Source organism: Aedes aegypti, chromosome 1, assembly GCF_002204515.2.
Source record: "Aedes aegypti strain LVP_AGWG chromosome 1, AaegL5.0 Primary Assembly, whole genome shotgun sequence".
NCBI lineage: Eukaryota > Metazoa > Arthropoda > Insecta > Diptera > Culicidae > Aedes > Aedes aegypti.
In genome coordinates, this window is record NC_035107.1 from 135,459,158 (window position 1) to 135,479,547 (window position 20,390).

At 39.5% G+C, this 20,390-nt stretch overlaps 1 protein-coding gene across 1 annotated transcript in view; it reads left to right on the forward strand.

The window, feature by feature from the left end:
* The window catches only part of LOC5564060 (protein Notchless), a 35,278-nt gene extending 24,679 nt beyond the window's left edge, over window positions 1-10,599 (forward strand). The window contains exons 3-4 of the mRNA XM_021848147.1: window positions 4,601-5,078; window positions 10,490-10,599. Of these exons, the coding sequence (XP_021703839.1) occupies window positions 4,601-5,078; window positions 10,490-10,502 (491 nt within the window). The 3' untranslated portion in view covers window positions 10,503-10,599. The remainder of the gene's footprint in view (window positions 1-4,600; window positions 5,079-10,489) is intronic.
* The last annotated feature ends 9,791 nt before the right edge of the window (window positions 10,600-20,390 follow it).

Genomic DNA, 20,390 nt, shown 5'->3' on the forward strand with positions numbered 1-20,390 from the left:
AATACTTATTTGAAGCGATTTAAATGTTTTTCAATAGCTTCAGGGTTGAATTTTCGACATTATGATGGTGTTGATCACCTACGATACATGGTAGATGTCAAGACATATACGATTCAATAAGGTTTGATTCCTTTCTATCCGCTAATCAATTAGAGTTTTCAAATATAGCATGGGCTGACGGACAAAATTGACCCATATTTCAACAGTCGAGGGTTGCTCCGGCCACGTCCTAGCAACCAGTCTTGACAAAACTCCTTCTTCTTTCTGGCATTACGTTCCCACTGGGACAGAGCCTGCTTCTCAGCTTAGTGTTCTTATGAGCACTTCCACAGTTATTAACTGAGAGCTTACTGTGCCAATGACCATTTTGCATGCGTATATCGTGTGGCAAGTACGAAGATACTCTATGCCCTGGGAAGTCGAGAAAATTTCCAACCCGAAAAGATCCTCGACCGGTGGGATTCGAACCCACGATCCCCAGCTTGGTCTTGCTGAATAGCTGCGCGTTTACCGCTACGGCTATCTGGGCCCCGCAACTCCTCTGCGATGCAAAAATGAGCTGATTTTGATGTTTTATTGAGGAGTAAAAATTGCACTCAACATTTTCAACACAGATTCTCAAACGATTCGAGTGAGAGTGTAAAAAAATAAGAGGATTTTTTTCTGGTACTCTTTCTCTTTTGTTGCTATCCTCACATTTACTCACACTTTAAAAGAACTCTTGAGTGTCCCGCCCGAACAAAACAGCCCTCGCGGAGTTGTTATGGAACTTTTGTTATTGAATTATCCTCCATTCTGCATCTTCCTCGCTGATTTGTTTATGCCTCTCTGCTTAGTATTTCTTTTTTCGGTCTCACGCAAAGAGGCAAAGGTAGCACGCTGCTCTAGCGTTAGGACATTTATGAATGGGCCCCAATGGCAAGGGACATGATCGAGATCATTTTATTTTTGATATGACTGTCGATCCCGTCGTATTTTGTACATTGTGTTTCATCTCTGAAGCTTGCTCAGATTATAGCAGGGTCCCGTTGCAAGGATAGTGGAAGACGTTTAGCAAAACTTAACAATATTTGGAATCTTCATACAATAAGTTTGCATCAAGGAAGATGGGAAATGGCTGAAATGGAAGACAATTTGAGAAAATGTTGATACTGGATGGTCTCACGTCACGCATGTTCTCATCCCAATTTTTTTGGGATATTGATTTTTAAGCATACACGCACCTCTTCTTCACGTGGATACCAAAAGTTTGATAAGAGCTTACATCAACTGCCTTACGCTTATTGAACATTGTGTTACCAAACAAAATACAGTCGAAGCTCGTTATAACGACAACTTTTAGAGCGACAAAAGCTCTCTATAGCGACGTTTTTCGGTCCCTTGGAAAATATTTTGATGTTATAACTATTCTCTATAGTGACATTTCTCCATTACGACGGTCCCTTGCGATGTCGTTATAACAAGCTTCGACTGTAGTAAAATTTTAGTTAAGTTTAGTGCTAGTCAATTCGTGATCCAACGTAGCGCTAAACCAAAAACAAATTAAAGACCTCCATGTCCCTTGCAGTTGCCCAAAATTTTATGGCTCATAAGGTAATCTAGAATGCCGTGAAAAGTGTACTGCGATCTGTCAACTTGGGTACCTTTTGTACTACCGAGGGACGAAATGCAGTACTAGAAGTGGTACCCAATCTGAGCCCGAGTGTGACGGACCTGGCTAAACGGTGAAGGTGGCGCTGCTCTAGAATGGCGATTAATGCATCCCAGTCGAAGTTGGCAGTGGTAGTAAAGAAAAATCACCACAATCATTCTACACAATAGATTTTGACAATTAAAAGCACAGCAAACCGTAAATACTAATTTAAGCTTGCAAAACTTTCACAACATAACCCCACAAAATTTCCTTTAGAAATATTTCTCGAATTTTCTCCAATAATTTCGAAAAAAAAATCCCTTGACAATTCCCTGAAGACATCATTGATAAGCTCTTTAAGGGCCTGATTTTCGGAGAATTTCTGAAGTAGTTTGTGATGATATTCGTAGAGAATGTTCTGGTTGGAAATTTGAAGAAACCCTGAACGACAATTTTGGAGGAAATCATGAGTACCGCGAGAGAGAGAGAGAGAGAGAGAGAGAGAGAGAGAGAGAGAGAGAGAGAGAGAGAGAGAGAGAGAGAGAGAGAGAGAGAGAGAGAGAGAGAGAGAGAGAGAGAGAGAGAGAGAGAGAGAGAGAGAGAGAGAGAGAGAGAGAGAGAGAGAGAGAGAGAGAGAGAGAGAGAGAGAGAGAGAGAGAGAGAGAGAGAGAGAGAGAGAGAGAGAGAGAGAGAGAGAGAGAGAGAGAGAGAGAGAGAGAGAGAGAGAGAGAGAGAGAGAGAGAGAGAGAGAGAGAGAGAGAGAGAGAGAGAGAGAGAGAGAGAGAGAGAGAGAGAGAGAGAGAGAGTCCTCAATGAGAATCCATGGAAGAGTCATTGCATAAATTCCTTCTTTCAGGAAATTCTCAATAGATCCTACAACAAATTTCTCATAAGGTGCCTTTACAAATTTCGTTAGGTATTTCTCAAGCATTAAATCTTTAAAAATTTCTCAAATAAACGGGCTTATCCTGCGCGTCGCGTGAGTCGAGACGAGTCGCTCGCACCTCAAGTGACGTGAGACGATCGATCAATGTTAATCAAATGGGAGAGAGTCGACAATTGGCACCTCATTCGATTCGTCTCACCTCACACGCCGCGCAGAAACAGCACTAAAATCCAGTAATTTTTAGTAAGCTCCAGTACCTAATTCATCCGATCTTTTCTTCAGGTATGTTTTTCGAGGATTTTATTTAGGAAACTCTTCGATTGAGATTCTGCTTAGAGGGTTGGAATACGTAATATAATTAGCTTACCATATCACCTAGCAAATCCTCCAAGACTTCCTAATGATGATTTAGGAGCTCTCAGATATCCTTGCGTTGAAGTAGGTAATAAGGAACTTCGCCAGAGATCACTTGATAATTCCCTTTAGGAATACTTCGAGCATATTTTTTCAAGAGTTTCTCCAATAATTCCTGAAAAATACCCTTTACAGTTCGCTGGAGATATCCATTATAAATTCTTTGAAAACCTTGAGAATCTCTAGAGTAATTTTGAAGATATTCTAACTTACAAAATTCTTAGGGAAAACGATGGAAAAAATCTCTGGTTAAATTCTTAGGGACCTAGGACTTTCTGGAAAATTTCTGAAAAATTCTTTTGAGGTTTTCCTGCTGGAACACTGGAGTATTTTCTAGAGGAATTCCTTAGGAAGTTCGTAAAAGATTCACCAGATAACCTCCTCATAATGTCACAAGAAATCTATAAAAGAACTTTCCGATATATTTTTTAAAAGAAATGGCTGGTCGGCTTATATGATAAGCCCTAATGATATCTCTCATTTCCTGAATCCGTTAGGTTTTTTGGTTACTGTTTGATCTCTTTATGGTATTTTTTCAGGCATGAGATCCCTAAAGTTTTTAATTTAAAGACACGCACAGTGCGTTGAATGTATAGAGATACGGGACAAAAATCAAAACTGGAAGATCAAGCCATTTGAGCACCTTGATATGGAAGGGAAAGTTGTTTCTGGTCAAAAGAGCTACAATTTGCATAAATTACATATAATATACGCATTATCGCAAAACTGTCCTAAGCGCCAATTTCATTATTTTCCAAATTATACCTTGCAATTTGTACTTTTATTGCTCATAATGATATTTGAAGTTGTTTGTTGTTCACTCGTAGCTGAAAAAATGACTTATACGCCTTCATGCAAAAAATCGATTTTTTTTTTCAATTTATCAGTTTTTTATATGAAATTTAAATAAAATCTTGGAAAGTGCTTTTAAAATATATTATTTTAAGCACTAACTTGCTTTGGTATAATGTCTGGTTGAGCCGAGACCACATAGCGTTGCTAGATTTTCGTAATTTTTATCACAAACAACTCATTTTCATAATTGTGCTGGTTAAGGAGTATACTTAAAAATAGTCAAAAATCTCGAAGAGTTGCAGGGAGTTGCAGCTGTATCTTTCAGACCTCTCAGAGGACACTCTAAGAAACATGTCTGTGCAGTGGAACTCGGTCGATTTTTTTTAATCGATGATCAAAGTTAGGTTTTAGTATTTCATAAGTTTGATTTCATAGCCAACACAACGTCCTGATTTCTCATATTCAAAGTAAAAAAATTGTGTTTTTCTCACATCTAACATACTTCATCAACCTTCAGCCATGTTCTCTTTTAGATCTTGATTGAATAGATTGGTTTCAACACTTTCCGTGCTAGTTGAAAGGATTGCTGAGAACATGCGACAAAATTTTGTTTTTTCTGCTACTCCGACAGCTGTCACTTTCGACACTTGTTGCAGTAGTTTTAGTGCGTTGTATAACTTCTTAATACTTGTTTCAATAACGGATGCTATCTATAAACATCTGTGGATACTTAATATCGTCGAATATGACAACTTGCAATTTGATTTTTGTCCATGGAGCAACGCACGTGGCGACACGTGGCGAATAACCAGTTCTGAATGCTCCTCAAAACTTTCAAACAACTTACCTTACACTTTCTCCTTCCCTTTCAGAAACAGAAATGCAAAAATCCGCCCTCGAACGGTTCGAAAAGGTTTGTCCGGATGGAGTGGAATCGTTCGTTTCGTGTTCTGACGATTTCACGCTCTATCTGTGGAAATCCAGCCAGAAGCAGTTCATCACGAGAATGACCGGCCACCAGAATGTCGTTAACGATGTGAAATATTCGCCGGACGTGAAGCTCATAGCTTCTGCCTCGTTCGACAAGTCCGTACGATTGTGGCGCGCCGGTGATGGAGCGTTTATCTGTGCATTCCGGGGCCACGTGCAAGCCGTGTATACCGTGGCATGGTCTGCCGATTCCAGGTTAATCTTGAGCGGGAGCAAGGACTCGACGCTGAAAGTATGGAGTGTGAAAGAAAGGAAACTAGCGCAGGAACTTCCCGGGCATGCCGACGAAGTGTTTGGTGTTGATTGGGCTCCCGACGGTTCCAGAGTTGCTTCTGGTGGAAAGGACAAGGTGTTGAAACTGTAAGTATTGCAACTGTGCACGTAATTGAAATTATAATATCAAGGGAACATTAGCAAATGATACTACATGATACTGTACCATTCTAAGTCAAAGCTGCAGGTCTGAGGTTAGCGTTCAAGCGTATTGTGAGTACCAGGAAGTAAGGGTTTTATTCGGTGAACATTTTTGGCCACAATGAAAATGTCTTCACTGGTATTACGTTTGTCCGTTGTCTAGCCTCCGTCACCCTCAAAAACCCCTAGTGCTTGCAGACCTTTTTTTTTGGTTTCATGACTGTAGAGGACTAACAGTCGTATAAACGTTTTGTACATGGTACATTTACTGCCTAACAGTTCAGGCGGGTGTACAAATTGGTCATCTCTTCAAATGTTCGGTTGACAATGTACATTTCACTCGCGAAGCAAATAAATTGAATCTGTTGGAAATCATTCCTCTGCTGTTGCATCCGGCTCTCAGCATAACTTGAGTTCTTGAGCTGTTGAATGCAATTTCTCACCTCCCTTAACGTGATGGCTGGTTAGTTTCCATCATCCGTAGTACTGACGTAGATATTTCATCCGTTATCTAGACCTTCAATGACATTCTCAGCACTATTCAGGTGTTCATCGAAATACTGCTTTAATCTTGCAATTAGTATTACGCATCGCGGTCGTACGTCGAGATGTTTCCATCCCTATCCCTGCACAATCTCTGCTCTCGACATGAAGCCTTTGCGGGATGCGCAGCTGCATTATCTCCTTGTGTACGCTTATAATCGGTGGCGTTTTTTTTCTACCGAAAGAGGCTAGTCTGCTGTTTTCGTTTACGTCTATGAAGCTCCACGTTCTGCCTGGTCTCTTTTACAATAGCATGACTGCGCGCGCTACATTCTCCTCCTGCAGACTCTTCCTGTATTCCTCGTCGAACTAATCGTTACGTCGTCTCCGTCCTTCGTACCCAACGTAGCTACATCGTTGATGGCAGCTCTCATTTTGATTGTTGATGATAGCTTCCATAAAACAATGCTAATGATTTCCCTAACATGGTACAACAAATTTCTAATCTGCGCATCGGTCTCGAACACCACATTCATCGACTGAAGGCTTCAAAATGTCGTAACAAAGCTCAAAGCGTCCTCTTCGGTCAGTTCCATCCGTATTCCCGCGTGTCACCGTATCCAGCGCTCTTTGTCACAAATGGCACGGTTCTAACGCTTATGGTTAAGTTGGTACAAAAAGGTAGGGAAGAAGCACCGGTTTTGGCCATACGCCAGTTGTAGCCATAGTGAATTTTACACTATTTTACATAGCCAATCAGCATAAAACCTTTTGTGTTCAGAAGATAACATTCATGAGCAATTCTCGCTGAAACCAGGCCGCCATCGGCACCCATCGTTAGAATTCCAATTTTATGTCACTGATCGCTAGCTTTCGATAAAACTTAAGGGTGGTCCTTTTTGTTTTCTCAAATTGGTGGACCCCTCGTACGCCAGCTAGCTAAACAGTTTTCAAAAAAGCCCATTTTTTGATAAATCTTGGGTTTTTCTTCACGTGATATGTCTCATATTTCCCTTGGAACACATACCAAACTTAATGGCATCGTATAGAGAAAGGATATAGCTTTCATTTGAAGTTAAAAAAAAATCCGGCGGCCATTTTGAATTTGGCCGCCATCTTGAATTTTGTTAGAAAAATCGTTTTTTCACCATTAGCGCACCGCTCGTTTTGAATTCTGAGATCACCATCAGAAAGCTGAGGAAAAATTGCGTGAGATAGGCTACAGAAACTAGGTGTGCAATGGTATTTACCCTATGAAATGAACGATTTTCTAAAACATGTTCCACGATTTTGACGTATATGGCGAGTGCAATCAATGCAAACATCATTTTTTGTACAACAAAGATACAAGTTTTCAATAGTTGGTGTATTTTTCGAGTCAGATGAAGAATAGGAGTATTATTTAGAGTGATAAAATCTGGCGGCCATCTTGGATTTTGACGCCATCTTGATTTTGACTAGTAGAATAAATTTTTCACCTTGATAGCACTCAGCATGTCGAATTTAGAGGTTACCAATAAAAACAAGGTTACGTATACTCTTCTTCTTATTATTTTTCATTTTCCTGACGTTACGTCCCTAGTGGAACCGAGCCTGATACTCAGATTTATTAGTTATAAATACAGGTTATTAAATAGGAATTTTCTTTTATAATACGATTTTTAATAACAGAATATTTCTTCGACATATCTTTGAATTCAGTTATTATGAATAAATAAATTTAATGAATAAAAACCGTCCAAAAACATTGATTGAAATAAACAATTTTTTTTTTACCATATGCTTTTTTTGTCATCGAATGAAGTTTATAAATTGTGCGTTGGGACATTAGTAAGTTTTGTGGTAATATCTGTAGTTTTAACGTAAAACATTTCCAAAAGTGCATTAATTTAGAATGGAAATCTTAAAGTTTTAAGCAAAAAAAATCCTTGATTTTCTGAATCATAAAGTATTGTTTTTACTAACACCCAACATGCATGTAAAAAATAGCGAAATTGAAAGGTGAGAAGCAGGCTTTGTTCTAATGTGGACGTAATGCCGAAACTCTATTCACCTATTTTGAGTTTGGAAAATCTGGTGGCCATCTTGGATTTCGATGCCATCTTAGTTTTTAGCAGTAGAATGATTTTTTGCCATCTCAGCGCTCTTCATGTTTAATTAATTAAAGATCTCCGTTAAAAAAACAAACAGATTCTTTATTTCTTATCTTATTTTAGCTGTTCAACAGATTGTTCATTTCTATCAATGGTTTTAGACCAAATAAATGAAAGAATTAATGCTATTTTTCAACTCGCAGATATGCAGAACAATCATTCAGGTGGCAAATAAGCGTTAAAAAATTCTACTTGTTAATTTATTTTTGAAGCTTAGGGGCTGGCTCTATTCTAGTAGGGACGTAACGTCAGGAAAATGAAAAATAATAAGAAGAAGAGTAAGTGTAACGGTGGCATTAAAATTCAACATGTTGAGTGTTATCAAGGTGAAAACTCATTCTACTACTTAAAACCAAGATGGCGTCAAAATCCAAGATGGCCGCCAGATTTTTTCACTCAAAATAATACTCCTATTCTTCATCTGACTCGAAAAATACACCAACTATTGAAAACTTGTATCTTTGTTGTACCAAAAATGATGTTTGCATTGATTGCACTCGCCATATACGTCAAAATCGTGGAACATGTTTTAGAAAATCGTTCATTTCATAGGGTAAATACCACTGCACACCTAGTTTCTGTAGCCTATCTTACGCAATTTTTCCTCAGCTTTCTGATGGTGATCTCAGAATTCAAAACGAGCGGTGCGCTAATGGTGGAAAAACGATTTTTCTAACAAAATTCAAGATGGCGGCCAAATTCAAAATAACCGCCGGATTTTTTTTAACTTCAAATGAAAGCTATATCCTTTCTCTATACGATGCCATTAAGTTTGGTATGTGTTCCAAGGGAAATATGAGACATATCACGTGAAGAAATACCCAAGATTTATCAAAAAATGGGCTTTTTTGCAAACTGTTTAGCTAGCTGGCGTACGAGGGGTCCACCAATTTGAGAAAACAAAAAGGACCACCCTTAAGTTTTATCGAAAGCTAGCGATCAGAGACATAAAATTGGAATTCTAACGATGGGTGCCGATGGCGGCCTGGTTTCAGCGAGAATTGCTCTCATATGATAGAGCTACATTCATTTACTCATTCAAATTGATTCAAAACATATGAAAAAGAATTCATTTTCCTTATAATGTTAACCCCCATACACCTAATTTGGCCAGGGCACTCCTAATTTGGCCCCTCTCATTAGAAATCAATGCAATTGGCCAATTAAGGAACCAACCAACGGGATTTTCAAAGCGAAAAAATGGTTTAGGCTCAGTTTTGATATTTACACGCATAATATGGATTGAAAGCTTGCATTTGACATATCTGTAGTATAAATACGACTTCCCATTCAATTTTTATTGACATTATCTCTTAGGCTGGCCAAAACCGGAGCTTTTACCCTATCATAGCTTCATCGATGGGGCACAGATAGCCGTAGCGGTAAACGCGCAGCATTTCAGCGAGACCAAGCTGAGGGTCGTGGGTTCGAATACCACCGGTCGAGGATCTTTTCGGGTTGGAAATTTTTTCGACTTCCCAGGGCATAGAGTATCTTCGTACCTGGCACATGATATACAGCTAATGCTCGATAACTGGGTGCTATTTAACTGGGCTGCTTTTTAACTGGGTGCTCGCTAACTGGGCTGTAGCCCAGTTAAAAAACAGTTAAACGTCAAAAACTTTCACCATCCCGTAACTGACGAGGGGCGTGCAAATGCAAAATAAGGTTTCGGAATTATTTTTTCAATTGTAAATTTGTCTTTTTTCATTTAGATTTTAATTTTTTTTTCAATTCAATGTGCAATATGTCGAAATGAGAAATAAATCACAAATAGTTATTATTGCTTTGTTCTTAACTGGTTTATTGATATTCATACAAAATTCATGTGTGTACTTTAGAAAATTCATTTAAAAAAATTCGCTGCACTGGATCTACAAAGCTCGCTTGCGCCATTCGTTTTCGATCAGCTTTGTTCTCAATGACCTCAAGCGGCTTACATCGGCAGCATCATTTTGCACGAAGTGAAGTAAGTAGTCCAACGAATGAATGGCTTTCGTGAATTCCGGTTCCTGTTGATGATTCTGGCGAGCGACTCGTGCGATCCACCTCCTCTTTCGAAATCGTCGATAATTTTAACTTTTTCCACCAACGTAAGGGATTTTTGTTTCCGTTTGCGGTTGGTGCCCGGTGGGATGTCCATTGCAGGAACGAAAACTGTTTAATTCACCTCAAAATTTACAAGACGGTACGATTAAAACGCGAATTCAATGACGGAATGACACGAACACGACGCGATTCCAAAACCGAATGACGCCAACCAAAACTTTGCATCTAAGTCCCCCTCGATTTTTATTTGAATGTGTGTGTGCGTTGGAATGGCAGTCCAGTTATCGAGCACTGCTCGCTAACTGGAAGGTTCTCTCAGCCCAGTTATCGAGCATAAGCTGTACACATGCAAAAATGGTCAATTGGCATAGAAAGCTCTCAGTTAACAACTGTGGAAGTGCTCATAAGAACACTAATCTGAGAAGCAGGCTTTGCCCCAGTTGGGACGTAACGCCAGAAAGAAGAAGAAGAAGAAGAAGCTTCATCGATCTTGATATTTGTATTCGTTTTGTTAGGAAATCTTATGTTTTATTTTTTATATGGTGGATTTGTATTGTAATCCTTTAGATATTAGCAAAAAAAATACATCATTCTCTCATGTTTTCCTAGCATTTTCAATTCAAATCGCAATATAAGTAAACACTCAATTCATCTATTCCGTTTTTTTTTCAGATGGACATACTAAATCATGGATGGCAGATTTATAGATATTTACTCTGATAGGTATAGGAATTTCCTACAAATATAATGTGTATTGTGCTTATTAAAAGCATTCAAGAGTAGTTTTTTGATTATGTTTTTATGCAATATCACAATCCAGTGTTATTTGGAGTAAAAATAAGGCAAATGTTAGTTTTTTTTTTATTCAATTCAAAATAAACGCTTTAAATGCAATAATGCAATGAATGCTATAAAAAAGTTCACTCCAGCAATTTTACAAATTGATTTGGAACAGCAAAAAAGGATTAGGTACCGTGGGCAAGTGGGTAGTTAGTTGAGATTGCATTGTTTCGTATAGTTGAGATTATTCAAATCACAAAGACCTTAAATTAAAATAAATGAAGACAACGAAGATCGGACTCACGATTAACACCACAAAAACGCAGTACGTGATAGCTGGTGGTCTACGTGGGCCCGGACGTGTTAGTGGTAGGTGGTGAAAAGCTGGAAGTGGTGGAAGAATTGGTGTATCTTGAAACACTACTGACGTGCGATAATGATGTTGCCCGCGAGGCAAAAAGACATATTGCAACTGCGAGTCGGGCATTCTACGGGCTCTGCAATCAGCTGAAGTCCCGCAGCCTGTAAACGAAAACAAAACTCGCGTTATACAAGACACTGATCCTTCTGGTTCTCCTATATGGCCATGAATCATGGGCATTGAAGGATGTCGTTCGGAGAACTTTCGGGGTGTTTGAACGTAAACTGCTGCGAACAATACTCGTCGGTAAACTAGAAAACGACATCTGGCGGCGTCGCATGAATCACGAGTTGTACCAAGTGTATAAAGAGGTGGATATTATCAAGCGCATAAAACACGGCAGACTGCGTTGGGTTGGTCATGTTGTCCGTATGCTGGAAGAACGACAAACAAAGATAATATTCAACAGATAACCCGGAAGAGGCCACCGACATCGTGGTAGACCGCGCACATGATTGCACTTGAGGACGACTTAAGGGCACTTAACGTTCAGGGCGACTGGAAGCGATTGGCCCAGGACCGAGCCCAGTGGAAAGTCCAGTCGCCAGTGAAAGAAACTGAATGTTCGAAAGGTTGTTGCCTGTACTTGTTGCCACTGGCGCCAACTTTTAGCGTTTAAGAACGAAATAAACAGCCGTTACTTCATTGTAGCCCATCAAGTATCAAGTAAGTAAGAGGTCGTGTATATTTGTCAGGTTGACTCCCACGAAATATAAGCGGTATGGGGCGGTTCATTAATTACGTAGGACAATTTTCGGGGTTTTTCAACTCCCCTCCTCCCATGGTAAGATTGTTTGTATCTTAAATCTTAGATCCTCCCTCTCCCTCCATAAACCCTTACGCAATTAATGGACAGCCCCTATGCTGAAATTGATTTCTATGTGAAACTGGAGGAAACCTTCCTTAGCCGAGTGGTTGGAGTCTGCGGGTACAAAGCAAAGCCATGCTGAAAGTGTCTGGATTCCATTTCCGGTCGTTCCAGGATCTTTTCGTAAATTTCCTTGACTTCCCTGGGTATAGAGTATAATCGTACCTGCCACACGATATACGAATGCGAAAATGGCAACTTTGGCAAAGGAAGCTCTCAGTTAATAACTGTGGAATGGCTCATTGAACACTAAGCTGAGAAGCAGGCTTTGTACCAGTGGGGACGTAATGCCATAAAGAATAAGAAGAGGAAGGGGGTAAAATGAACACTCTAAGCAATTTTGATATTTTCTTCCTTATGCAGCTTCCAGATTCTTTCTTAATTGCTAATAATCGAAGAAGGATATTTATGTCACTTAGTTGAAATATTGTGATGGAAATAGAATTTTATCTACATTATTATACTTTTTTTTAATTAATTATGATCGTGGATTACGGCTAACCAGCCGAGTGGAAGTTCAACAACTATCGAAAAATTAAACATTACATATACTTTGCAATTGGATTAAATGGACAAATTGATGTGAAATTTGCGAAAAAGTTACACGTCTTCTCGGTGAGAATCGAACTCACAACTCCCTGTTCTCTAGAAAGGTATGGAACTCTGCACAAATATGTACCTCTCTCTTTCACTCTTCCATAAAATTTGTAAACAACAAGGCCAGTAAAAGTCAAAATCCCATACACAATCAAAACAGTGCAGAGGCCTATATGTAATGTTTAGTTTTTCGGTACCGGGTATCCCCGTTGGTTTGACCACACTTAAATTGAACACTTTTTAATCTGTACCCCGCTAATTTGCACATCGTTCAGATTAAAAATGGTTCAAACGTCATTTGGCTCATAGAACGGAGTGAAGTGAGATGGAACGCTGTGGAACGGAACGCAGAATCAAAATAAAACAGTGAATGAGGTAACAAGAAACACGTTTCTAGGGTGACTAGTTGTTCAAATTAAAAATGAATCCCGATGGTTTGCATGAGGTACCGTTCAAATTAGCGGGGGTGCACGGTAGTTGTTAAACTTCCACTCGGCTGGATAGCCGTAAACCACGATCATAATTAATTGAAAAAGTATTTATCGAGCAACGGACTCATGTTCTGTAACCGGTCGTTTGAGAGCGTCGCGACCCACTGGAAGCCCGCACTATAAAAATTTCAGCCAGCACGTTGTTGGCGAATAGTGTGTGGTATTTCATTACCTAATAAATAATGCGCTCTCGGGCTAGGCATTGGATATAAATACGAAGCGTTGTGCTTGGATGGGCATCTAATTCTTTCGAAAGCGGTGCGCTTTGCGAAAGAGGACCACGGTATTATTGAGCTGATATCGAATTCAGGTTAACTTCTGCGTCTATGCGTCCTCTCGTGGTGTAGGGGTAACGCGTGAATTCGATTCTCACCGAGAAGACGTATAAGTTTTTTTCGCAAATTTCACATAAATTTGTCCATTTGATTCAATTGCAAAGTATATCTGATGTTTATTTTTTTTTCGGTAGTTGTTAAACATTATTATAATCAGTTCTCGAAATTCAAACTGTGAAGCCATGAACTGTTATACTGTGCGTTGTATTCCTGAGATGGAGGGGGAGGTGGTTGGGCTTGAGTGTTGCACATGGGATCCGACAGTTTCGATCTCGGTGGGCCGTAATTCAAGTTTCGGTGAAATGATTCGCACTCACTCACTCACTCATTTCATTTCACCAAAACTTGAATTGTGGCTCTCTGGGATCAAAATTGATCGATTTTGTGTGCAGTACTCAAACTTAACCATCTGCTTTTCTATCTTAGGAGGATAGAGCATGGTTGTAGTAGTTCGTGGCTTCGTAGTTCGGAAAATGTTATTTGCGGGGAAATGAGTCTGAGCAACACTGATTATAATATTGAAAATTTCTTTCCACTGAGACAATGACATGTGACGGGGGTAGCATGAACATATATACTTGTGAGTAAAATTAACATATTATGGGGGTAATTGTAGGGTCTTACACCCTATAAAAACCAAGAGCGATGAATCAAAGTAGGCACTGGGAAAAAGAGAGAGTTGAGTAAGGAACCGATCGGTGTGGATGCGGAAAGAAAGAGCTTGTGAAAAAGTAGTGAAAATATAGGAAAAGTGTTAAGAGAAGAATTGAAGTTATTATTTCAAATAGTGTCCTGAAACTTGCTATCCGAATATCCTACAACTGGCGACGAGGATAACGGTAAGAGCATTGCTTATTGTATTTATTTTATCGAATGGGAAACCGCAAAAGTGCAATTGAATTATGGTGTTGCGCCACGTGATACATTTTGAGCTGAGAAGAAAAATGTTCTAAAAGGTGTGTTAATGGATCTATCGGATGATGTGCTGCAAAGGTATGGTTAATTTTAAGGAAATTATTTGAATTATATTACTCTGAAACGTGGATTTCAATAGAGTAAGGGTGGCGTTTCAATACCATTATTCGTGAAATTTCAGCTCACATGACCAACCAAACCACCTATCGATGAAAGAAAAAATAGTTGTCATAGCAACATGATAAAAGCCTAGGCATGCTATGACACCACGTTCTATACTTGAGATGTTTTCCTAAATTCAAATTTTTGCTTTCTCGCTCTGACAAGTTGATGCCATATCTTAACGCGCGGTCTCTCTCTTAGCTCGTTTTTCCTCTCAGCGTGCAATGTGATGAAAGAGAGAATTAGTGGCACGCATCAATGATATGCGCCAGTAGTAAAATCCATCACATTGCTCAGCGTGCACTCTCTTCAATGATAGTTAATGATTATGGCGCACGGTACGATAGCGAGAATGTGAATGACAGAAACAGTGCTAATGAATCCATGAATGGACTACCCAAAGCAGGTTAGTAGTTGTGCTGGTAGTCCACTGATTATTTTGAAAAAGAGAGATAGGTGTCAGTTGCGTTTGTCTGACATGTGTAGTATTGAGCGTGAACAGCGGGCTCGAAATCATCAAATTACGGTAATCGGCTGGTTGGGTTTGCACCGTTCGCTTTTCAGTGTTTGTTGTCGCGTGGTTTGTTACCGTCAAAACCACAACGCTGCTGTTATGTACGGCAAGCGAGGTTTTTCCATCAGTGTTGTACAAAATACAACATCGTGACAACTAGATTGTTCATAAACAAAATTTTAATTTTTACGACGATTATTTAAACCGCATAATTCATTGATAGCTGTTGTTGTGTGCATTGCGCAATTATTTATCGCAACAAAGATTTACACACAATTTTAAAAAATAGTCGGCGCTTAATGTATTGAGCTGTGAAAAAAAAAATCTGTTCAAGCCAACTCGTTTGTTTTTTTTTTTTGTTTCCAATAGTGTGGTAATAAACGTGAAACATCTCGGAATCGGAAGATGGCCGTCACAATGGCCAACTTGTGCCCCTACTCACGTTTTGAAAGGCACTGAACTGGATAAATAGCAGACAAACGTTCTTGATCTTCTTATTCTAAGCTTTCTGCTAGTGCACTCTTATTAGATGCTTCCTTCGTGAGATTAGTGTTTTTGAAGTTTTAGTGCAATCTTGGAAGTTCGATTCAAAGCTGTTTCACCTTAAGGGTTTCTTCATGAGCCAGTAGCGTTCTGAAGAATATTTCATTGTTTGATTGTTTAATGAACCAGTAGCGTTCTGAGGATTGATCAATGAACCAGTAGCGTTCTATGGATTTCTTCATGAAACAGTAGCGTTCTGAAGATTGTTTTATTGTTTGATGAACCAGTTGCGTTCTAAGGATTTCGTGATGAACCAGTAGCGTTCCATGGATTCCTTCATGAGCCAGTAGCGTTCTGAGGATTGTTTAATGAACCAGTAGCGTTCTAAGGATTGTTTAATGGACCAGTAGCGTTCTAAGGATTTCTTCATGAACCAGTAGCGTTCTGAAGATTGTTTTATTGTTTGTTGAACCAGTAGCGTTCTAAGGATCTCGTAATGAACCAGTAGCGTTCAAAGGATTGTTTGATGAACCAGTAGCGTTCTAAGGATATCGTAATGAACCAGTAGCGTTCTGAGGACAATGAACCAGTAGCGTTCTGAGGACAATGAACCAGTAGCGTTCGGAGGATTGTTTAATGAACCAGTAGTGATCTGAGGACTATGAACCAGTAGCGTTTTAAAGACAGTGAACTAGTGGCGTTTTAAGAATTTTTTTTTTCGATTCAAATTATAAAAAAAAAAATTATAATAAAAAAAAAAAAAAACAAACAAATGTTTTGACTTTTATTTTATAAATAACATATGAGCGTTATAAACATTGTTCAATGAACCAGCCACGCTCTACAAATTGGTGTTTTTCTTCTCTACAAGGGCGTGCAGAACAGGTGGGAAACCTGTGGCATATGAATATTATCCGTAAATTCATTGTTTTTTTTGAAAAAAAAAAAAAAAAAAAAGCCACAAGATAATCAGATTTGTGTTTTTATTCATGTTAAACAAAAGTTTTAAAGCGCTTATCCAACTGTGCATTCAATTCAATATATTTTTGGACTGATTGATTTCAGCACTGACATATGCAGGTATATACAGACATAATTTCAAATTAATAATGTTGCGAATCATGTCAAAGAATATCTGAAACATATATATTGCTACCACAGCCATCATCCGATACCTTTAACAATACTTATATATATACATATAAGTATAAAAAAAAAAAAGAAGTGTTGACTTATTGATAACGTGTCAGAAGTGCTTGTATATACTACTATTGCAGATGGATGAATCACGTCACATTTCCCCATTCCGCTGCGAATCAATTGAGAAGAACAAGCTTTCTCGTGAATGGGAAACATGGAAGTGGTCTTTGGAGTGCTATTTTGCAGCTTATGACATCAGCGATCAGAAAATAATGCGAGCTAAATTGCTGCATTTGGGCGGAGTAGAGTTGCAAAGGATTTTTCGAAGTTTGCCCGAACATGATAAATCACCGCTAGTAGCTTTGGAACCAAAGGTTTATGATTTGGCCATTGAACTTCTGGACACTTATTTCCAAACCGGCAGACAAGATGTAATTGAGCGCCGCAAGCTTCGAAAGATAAAGCAGGAGGCAAATGAAAAGTTCTCCCATTATGTCATACGCTTAAGACAACAATCACTGAATTGTGGCTTCGAGAAACATCCAGCAAAAGTCGCTGAAATTCTGAAGGAAATTTATTTGATTGACGTCATAGTGGAGAACTGTCGCTCTGATGAGCTTCGCAAAGCTATTCTCAAGCGAGATCGATCGATCAGAGAAATTGAAGAAATAGCGTCGACAATTGAAGATACGGATCAGCAAATGAAAGAATTGAAAGAAAACAATACGTCTCGGGAAGTAGCAGTTTATGAAGTCAACAGATCAGGACAAGCTAGAGCTACTTGGCGAAGGCGCACTACAGTGGAACGTAAACCATTACAGGGATATCCGTCTGGAAGATTCAAGCGTCAATTGGATACGAAGCCAATCCCGTTTAAGACGTCGAAATATTCCTGTTTTGCTTGTGGACAACAAGGTCATTTAGCAAATTCACGTGATTGTCCGGCTCGTGGCCGTATGTGTCGTCGTTGCCGTGAGCTAGGTCACTTTGAGACAGTCTGCAAGAAACAAAAGCAAGGATCAAGCGCAGTGAAGACACAGAGGAACATCCATAACATCGAGGAATCACAAGAAGCACAGAAAGACATTTTGGGAGACGCAACTGCGAAAAAGCTTGGGGTGTTAAAAGTCGGCATTGATGTGAACCAGATCAACGCAGAAACAAAGCCGTTCAGTAAAATTAATGGAGTCAAAGCACACATACGTATGATGGAAGACGCTCGCCCTGTGTTTCAGCCACTACGTCGGATTCCAATCCCAATGGAAGATGCAGTAAACAGAAAGCTGGAGAATTTGTTGATACGTGACATTATCGAAGTGAAACAAGGACCGTCTACATGGGTTTCTCCTCTGGTAATCGTAGGGAAAGCGTCTGGGGAACCTAGAATTTGTTTGGATTTGAGAAGAGTGAACGAAGCAGTAGTTCGAGAACATTTCCCGATGCCGGTTGTAGACGAGTACTTGGCCAGATTGGGTGGAGGCAAAATGTGGAGTAAGCTGGATATCCGTGAAGCATTCCATCAAGTTGAGCTGGCCGAAGATTCTCGAGACGTGACAACTTTCATCACTAACAAAGGATTGTTCAGGTTCAAGAGACTACCGTTCGGACTTGTAACAGCTCCCGAAGTTTTCCAAAGAATAATGGAAGAAATTCTAGCCGGTTGCGAAGGAACATACTGGTACCTAGACGACGTGATGGTAGAAGGAGAAACGAAGGAAATTCATGATAAGAACTTGAAGAAGGTACTGTAGAAAGAGAATGATATTGAACAATAAATGATGTGTATAACTAGTCATGTAATTTTTGTAGGTACTTGATAGATTCAATGAACGCGGCGTTGAGCTTAACTGGGAGAAATGCGAGTTTGGGGTAACAAAGTTAGAATTTCTTGGGTATCATATTTCTGATAAAGGAATCAGTCCATCTAGAACAAAGGTGAACGCTGTTCTGTCATTCCGCCCTCCTTCCTGTGAATCGGAAATTCGCAGTTTTCTAGGATTGGCAAACTATTTGAATAAGTTCATCCCTAATCTCGCTACTGTAGCTGAACCATTGAGAGAGCTAACGAAGAAATCAGTGAAATTTATCTGGAGCGATAAACATGATCGTGCTTTTCAGTTAATCAAAAATAAGCTAGCAGCAGCAATTAAACTCGGGTTTTTCGATGTTTTGGATAAAACCACAGTGTTTGCAGATGCTAGTCCTACGGGACTTGGTGCTGTCCTGATTCAAACTGATAGCTCTAACGAATCACGAGTGATATGCTATGCATCAAAATCTTTAACTGATACCGAACGCCGTTATTGTCAAACCGAAAAGGAAGCTTTGGCATTAGTGTGGAGTGTTGAAAGATTCCACATGTATCTCTATGGAAGACCTTTCGAGCTGTTGACAGACTGCAAAGCTTTGGAATATTTATTTACACCAAGATCCAAACCTTGTGCTCGGATTGAACGATGGGTGTTACGTCTTCAATCGTTTGAATACCAGGTTGTACATATTCCAGGGAATTACAATATTGCAGATAGTCTTTCACGACTTGCAACGATGAAATCGCATGCCTTCGATGCAGATGAGGAATTAATTATACGGGAAATAGCTGTTTCGGCTAGCTCATCCGTTGCACTAAAATGGAATGAAATCAGAGCTGCAAGCGAAATGGATGATGAAATATTAGAGATCACACAAATGCTCAAGAATGAAAATGTGGAAAACATGCCAATAGCATACAAAATTATTTCGAACGAACTGTGTGTCATTGATAATGTTCTATTACGCGTGGATCGTATCATTATACCCACTAGTTTGAGAACAAGAGTACTGCAAATAGCACATGAAGGGCACCCGGGGATGCGAATGATGAAAAGTCATCTGAGAACAAACGTATGGTGGCCTCGGATGGATCAGGACGTAGAGAAATTCGTAAAGCAGTGCAAAGGATGCACCTTAGTATCGGCCCCTAACCCTCCAGAACCTATGATTCGTCGAGAACTGCCAGATCAGCCATGGAGAGATATAGCCGCTGATTTCCTTGGTCCCTTACCCGAGGGACAGTACTTGTTAGTCGTGGTTGATTACTACAGTAGATTCATAGAGGTTTGCGAGATGAGTGTAATTACAGCTGCTGAGACCATAAAAGAACTAGTCACCATTTTCAGCCGGTTTGGACTTCCTTCAACTTTGCGAGTTGACAATGGCCCACAGTTCAGTTCAAAATGTGAAGAGTTTAGCGATTTCTGTGAAAGCAATGGAATATCTCTAGTGAATACCATTCCATTTTGGCCTGCCATGAATGGAGAAGTAGAACGCCAAAATAGATCGTTGCTGAAAAGATTACGAATCGCTCAGGAATTGGGTAAAGACTGGAGATCAGAAATGCGAAAGTATTTACTCACGTATCATGCAACAAATCACAGTACCACAGGAAAGTCACCAGCCGAATTGATGTTTGGCAGAAAAATTAGGAGCAAACTGCCTCAAGTAGAACTCACTGACTTCAATGACGAAGAAGTACGAGATAGAGATGCAGTATCAAAGGAAAAAGGAAAAGTATATGGGGATGCAAAAAGAAGGGCGAAGGAAAGTGAGATTGGCACAGGAGATCTTGTCGTATGTAAAAGAATGAAGAAAAGTAACAAATTAGACGCAGATTTTTCAGCAGAGGAATTCGAAGTTGTTAGAAAAGTAGGAGGGGATGTGACAGTTAAGTCTTTGGAATCAGGGAAGGAGTATAGACGTAACGTAGCTCATTTGAAAAGAATTGGGGGTAAGAATAAGTCTAAAACTGTATCAGAAAATGAAGCCACTCGTGAAAAACGTACGAGAGTGGAACCTGAAAAATTCAAAGATTTTATACTACATTAATTG